Here is a 6,564-nt window from a genome sequence, read left to right as displayed (position 1 = left end):
TTTCGGTCACCACTTTCCAGGAACTGGTTTAGGCTATCGAGCCGGTTAACGTCGATTAAAGCGTAAACAGGCTGAAGCCGTTCGCCGTCAAAGGCCACGCTAATGGGTGATTGTTCACGAGCCTGCGCTTCGATAAACAAATCGACAAAACTATCTGCAAGGAAAGGCCCGTCGCAGGGCAGAGTTAGAATATAGTCAGTCTTCACCGCATTGATAGCGGTGGCGAATCCCGCCAGCGGGCCCTGAAAGTCAGCGAGCTCGTCACTCACCACGGGCAAGCCATAGGACTGGTAGATATCATGATTGCGATTGGCGTTAATGATTATTTCGACTTTCTGCCGTTTCAGTTTTTCAATGAGAATTTCGATGATGGGTCGGCCATCAAACTCGATCAAACCCTTGTCTTCACCACCCATACGCCGACCCTGGCCACCGGCCAGTATTACCGCGGTTATATCTTTGTGGTTTATCGCCTGCATGTTTTCGTTATGGGCCAAAACATTCAAAGAAGCAATTGGTAGAGGGACATATGGGATGAACAGATCACGGAAAAGCTGCTAGGGGTCAGGGCCGTAAAAAAGTAACTATAGTAGTGAAATTATGTCTCCCCATGTTAGGCAAGCGTATGAGGACGATAACACTCGCGTCGATACATGGGTGTATCCTTTAACTATCTGGTCCCGGTAGAATGGGAAAGTATGGCCGATTCCGCGGGGACGCGGTAAGCGTGGAGGTAGTAAACTGGGCGCATTACTATGTAAGTCCCTGTTGCACCCGACTGATGGGCATCCGATCATGGCCGCAAAAGTTCGTCCGCGCGATGACAAGCTCATGCGATTCCGGGGAAGGTGCGTGCTCCGGCGCTGAGATGTTGATGAGATAGTCCAGGTGGTTTTAACCACGTGGCACGCGGTGTTACGTCCGTGATGGCACCATAGCCGCGAAGCGGTTTGAGCCTTTACTCGATAAGGTCATTCGAAGGTTTCGGTGAAATGTTTAGAAAGCTTGTCCGTATGAGACTTAGCTACTGGTACTCGTCGACGCTGTCGCAATCTGCGAGCACGGTCGCGGGTGTGGCGAAATGGCATCACACAATATGTTTTTTGTTTATCGCGGTTTTCGTCCGTGGGGCTTGCAAAGACCGGCCATGAACAAGCTTTGATATAAATGCTAGCCTTGATTATCGTACCCGGCCCTTCTGCGGCAATCTGGTCCGAACTGATGCCACGAACAGCCTTCGTGACAACGGTTAGGCGTTTTATCAGGGGCTATTGCTGCTGGTGAAGTGCTGGTGTCGCCGCGCTAATCCACATCGCCTGTCGACTCATTGGTTAAATGTTTGGCCTTGCCAGTCGTAATTGACACCATGCAGCCTGTACCTTTGTTCGACCGATAGGTATTCCAGCGAAAAACTAGTCGTACGGGTCTTTTAAGCTCAAGTCCCGGATAACCGAGAGTCGACTCTCACCTGCGGCTATCAGAGCGGCGGCTAACAGTCCGTAATCAGGCGCAGTAACCGAACCGGATTGAGGTTAAACGGGAAGATACCGCGGCTTTTGCGCGCTCTATCTTTTGCTTCGTTTTATGATAAACAATAGCGGACTCTCGGCCTTCCTAATGAAACTCGTGCTGTTGAGGTGGATAAGTCCAAAATTTCAGCACGGGACTATCTTTGGTGGCGCAGTTTACCAGTGACTCAGAGAGACTTACGAGTACGAGTTTCGGGCATGCGTACGATACCGGAATGTTTGCGGACTTCACCAAAAAGTTTTTGAAGGTAAAGACGAGGGCACCTACCGGTAAAGTGGCATACGGAAAGCAAAAGACCGCGTGCCGGTCTATTGGGTCGATAATCATTCAAAATCTCGCTATCATATTATCGCCGACCATTAATAATTCTTACAGCAAAAATGGCATGATGCTGGAGAGACGCTCCAACTGTAAAGCAATCGCGTATCTCATATTGGCTCCTGGTCTCACGGTCCTGCGAATCGTCACGGACTTTCATCCTGCTTATGGTCGACGTCGAAACCGAGCGAAAATAGCGGCGTTGGAATTTCACAGGTCGCGTGGTCTTCCCGCGTGGTGTGTCATGGCTAGCCGCGAATTTAATCATATTCGTTCATCGTTTACAATCATAATACCTAAGAGAGCGATGGGCAATAAACGCATAGATAGCGCATATTATCTCTTAAAATAATACTAGATGGGCGCGGCTGCCACCATGACTCGATTTTCAACCAATAGGCATAAAGCCGTCATGATCCCGGCCGGCGGCATTGAGTGGCGGTTGTTCGAACGGCTTAAAATCATCTGGCAAAGACTGGGCTGGACTTGAACGGTTTTGTTGAACGCAAGAAGACCTCACTTCGGGTTCCAACATATTGATGCTCGCGCGGTTTGGCTGGGCAGGACGCGTACGCTCTCAATGCCAAATCATCACTCTTCTGAATAACTTTCGGCTAATTCGCTCGATGCTTTACAACAGCTTGAAGAGTGAAACGGTGCCTAGCCACCTGGGGTGGAAGATGATGGGCGTGATTGCCGGCTTGGCCTGCAATCAGGCGCGCTGGCACGCGAAGTCAACGAGCAAGAGCCACTACAGCACGCCGTTTGGGCTGACATGCAATTGTTAACACGGGGCGTGAGGCTGAAGGAACTGGTGTGGCGCTATGAATAGTCGATATGTGGTCGGGAGCGGCATTTTTGCTACCCGATGCCGCTCAAGCTAATCCTTCTGACATTTACCGCGTGCCAGGCCCTGGCACGGGTGCGCGTATGGCAAACGGCCGCTACGTATATGGCGTTTTGAAGACTACTACCGGTAATTCATTGAACACTGGCTGAAAACTGCGATAAAATCAAAGCCGTTATTCCACAGACCAGGGACGAATCGTAATGGCGAAGTCGTCATTTGGGCTGTGCGGGCAAATGACAGCGTAATCTGGCGGCAACTGTCGGCGTTAATGTGCATGGTATCTGTCGAGGCATGACACTACATGGTGACCGAAGCCCACGATGGAATCACCCCGGACATGCCAACTTTGCGTGACCCGACGCTTAACCTATTACAAAGAAGATGTCCGGTGGTTGTCATGGGCGGTTACAACCTAACCGATTCCCTGGCCGTCGATGGCATTCTCCAAAGGGTTTAGTCTTACCCCTTTACTGGGATTCGAACGTGGTTGATGCAACTATCTGAACAACTCTGTGAGCCTTCTTGTAGTGGCCGAGTGCGCGCGGTACACTCCTGAGACACCGCTGGTATTTAAGGAACTCATTAATGGCCCGGAAAAGCTTCACTCCCGATGGGTAACTTTATTCTCGTGAAGCACGCCGCTAGCTGACAAATCTTTCTTGTTGTTGGTGGCCGGGTGGGGGTTTTAATGCCTATTGATATTCGCCTCATCGACGCGGTGGTGCCGGCATGGCGGCTGGCGAATGGGTAGCCAAGAGGCGAACACCTTTTCGATGGCTATGGCCGAGGTTTTGATATTCGTCGAGTTTGCGATCCGACCGCATTTCGAAATACTTCCCCGTACTGGGTGCGTACACAGAACGCTCGAAGCTTATGGCAAGCACGTACGTATCTATGGCCTGGCCACATGAAGGAACACGACTATAGTGAGTCGACCCTTGCCGGAAAGTCACCTTTTGTAATGAATGTGGTTGAAAGCGCAGGGCTGCGCCTTTTGGCGAAAGAGAGCTGAGGCTGGGTAAAGCCGCGCCTAACTGGGTTCTGAACTGACTCGCATACGGGACGATAGCGAAGTCGCCTAAATGATTGAGGGGGTTTTATAGTTTCAGCGCCGGCAGATACTGGTCATCGACAGCCTGTTGGTCCGCGGACAGTGAGAAAGCGGCACGCAGACAATTGCGCGTTGTCCTTGCGACCTCAACACAGTCGTCGTGATGTTTGCTTTTGTTCCTGCCTTCCCGGGTGGGGTGCATTTGCTCATCAAGTTTTTCATTGAAGGAGGCCTTGATGCCGAAGCCGCATTGAACTGGATAGCGGCCAGAATGACTGTCGCAAAGCCCGATTGGCTCGGTGAATTTACACACAAATGCTCAATGATAAGGTGGTATTCGAATGCGACTGTGACGTTACGCGTATTGCCTTTGATGAATTTTACATCGTTAGCCGACACGAGGGTTTGCGACTCATGATTTCATCTGGATAAAATCGCAGTCATATCCTTATGGCAATGAACGCGCATACTGTTTGATCATGACTTCGGCTATGCGGTGTTGTCATTGATGGGCGCAAATTGCAGTAGATTATTGTGCAGTCTGTAACGCGTGACGATGCTCAAATGCCGCATTTGCTTTCGCTTCAGATGACAAACGATTGGTATGCGGATCCCGGTTAATGCTATGCGCCTGACTTAAGTTTGTGAGCATCCGGTTGGGAATACATTTAGCCGGTTGAATAGCCGACACAAGTTTTAACAGACCATTAATGCCAAGCCCGGCGCAGGAATAACGCATTCGAAACGCAGGCAATCGTGGCCATCGAAGCCTGCGCCTGGAAAAAGGTTTCGTGCCTGGGGATGCGGATTATCGGTCCGGATCATACGCAGATAGAAGCCGGCACTTGCTGGGCGGTTAAGTTGCAAACAGGTATCGACTTCAAAGGTAAAAGATGCCATTGGCCCAACGCAAAAAAATGGTGTTAAAAAAATGTAAGCCTGTTTTACCGTGGACAATCCGGGAATGTGATCTTACTCGGGCGGGAACTCATTTGCCGCAATGGCAAAGCGTGTTGGCGTTGGCTGAGCAGTGGAGGTTTCGGCTTACTACGCTTGACTTTCGATTGGTTTATGATATCGTGCGTAACGCGAATGGTATCGATGCTGGCGTTCGTGGATAAGCGGCGATTACGAGCTAGAAGTATCGACTGAAGCGGTTAAAGCCAGTGTGCATTTGACACCGGAGCTATAATGGACCCGAAATGGAAAGGGTGAAACGTTATGGTGGGTTTACAAGTGTACGATGTTGGTTTACTATTTTTTACTCCGAATCGAATACGGCTGAAGAAAATGGATATAAGCATATGGGCTACTTCTGAAAAGTTCTTTGTCTTTGTACGTGCTTGGTACTCTTATTTTGCCTGTCAGCGAGGCTGCGAAACCAGGCAATGCAAGCGGGGAAAATAATTGGTGGGGTCACCCATCAGGCCAATCACCCATCAGGCACCGGACTGGTTCAAGGAAAGCTTTCTTGAGATCGCCGACGACGTCGAAGAAGCCAGCGAAGCTGGAAAGCATGTACTTTTGTTTTTTCAATTGAATGGTTGCCCCTACTGTGACCGTATGCTCGAGGAGTCTTTCGTGGACGAGTCGATGACGGACTATGTGCAGGAGCACTTCGATAGTATCGCAATCAATGTTCGCGGTGACCGTGAAATTGCCTTTAATGATGAAATATCGGTCAGCGAAAAGGCGCTTTCGGAGATTCTTAAAGTCAGAGCTACGCCCGCCATAGTAATTCTTGACGAGGGCAACAAGCCGATTGTCCGCGTCAATGGCTATCGTGCACCAGAACGTTTTAAACGCGTACTTGAATTCGTCGCAACGAAGTCCTATCAAACCACCAGTTTGGCGAATTACCTGCAAGCCCGGCTAGATAAAAATGTCTATCAGTTGCTTGATAATCCGCGGTTTCTAAGCGGAGGCGACCGACTTATCCAGTATCGAAGGGCTTTGATGGTGATTTTTGGAAGAAGTAGTTGTTATGATTGCAACGAATTCATAGTGGGGTTCTTGCAATGAGGCTGTAACATAAAGGAATTGAGCCATAACCATCGTAGCGCGTCTTGATGCTGACTCAAAGGCCAAATTGTGTTGATAGTTCAAGGAACAGCACTACCCCGGCGGACATGGCCAAACCCTATATGTCATCTATCGTCCGCGGCGTACTGTTTTTGATTCGAGGTGTGCATTTGCTGGGCGCGGGCATGACAGCTGGCAATTCCACGCATCACTCAAGGAAAGCCTGCGTTGATGTTGCGGCGGGTATTACAAACAAGCGACTACCAGAGCCTATCTCAGCAACCAGCGTACAGAAGATTACTTGCCGCTGGTGTTGTGGATTGACGCTGGGGCGGTCCAAAGTAAGCAGAGGCTTTGTTCCGATCACCCGGCATATATCAAACTCGATATACTCGCGCCCATGATAAACGAAAGGAATCGCCGTCCTTCTTGCACGGGCTATCAAAGTCACGCCACACCTTTTCGGCGTATTCTCCAGTCCCATGGGAGTAATACCCGAACGCGATAATAAAACGGGAAATGCCCATCAAGGCGACTTTAATCACCATTTCCGCAAGTCAACGTACCGGTTGCTATACAATATTTTATCGCTACCCGGTAAGTCTTTTAACCACATATGCCCGGCGATGGCATCGACCGCATTGTGTCGCCCGACGTCTTCGATAAATTGCTCGATGCTTTCATTGCCGCATAAGGCGCAACCGTGCACAGCACCGGCGTTTTTATAAACTTCGTTATATTCGTTGAGCGATTTTAACAAGCCGTATATCGATGATTGCTTTAACCTCGGCTG

General features: G+C 49.8%; 1 protein-coding gene across 1 annotated transcript; it reads right to left on the bottom strand.

Moving 5' to 3' along the window:
• Positions 1–10: 10 nt before the first annotated feature.
• LOC106820043 (molybdenum cofactor guanylyltransferase-like) lies at positions 11–479 on the bottom strand (the record flags this gene model as incomplete). Its single annotated transcript, XM_014824602.1, has 1 exon — positions 11–479. A coding segment is annotated over exon 1 (469 nt), but the record flags the coding sequence as incomplete, so codon positions are not given.
• Between the last annotated feature and the right edge of the window lie 6,085 nt (positions 480–6,564).

The sequence above is a fragment of the Priapulus caudatus genome, unplaced genomic scaffold (assembly GCF_000485595.1).
Source record: "Priapulus caudatus unplaced genomic scaffold, Priapulus_caudatus-5.0.1 Scaffold6046, whole genome shotgun sequence".
Classification (NCBI taxonomy): domain Eukaryota; kingdom Metazoa; phylum Priapulida; class Priapulimorpha; order Priapulimorphida; family Priapulidae; genus Priapulus; species Priapulus caudatus.
Note: the sequence above shows the minus strand (reverse complement) of the source record. Positions and strands in the feature narration are given on the sequence as shown.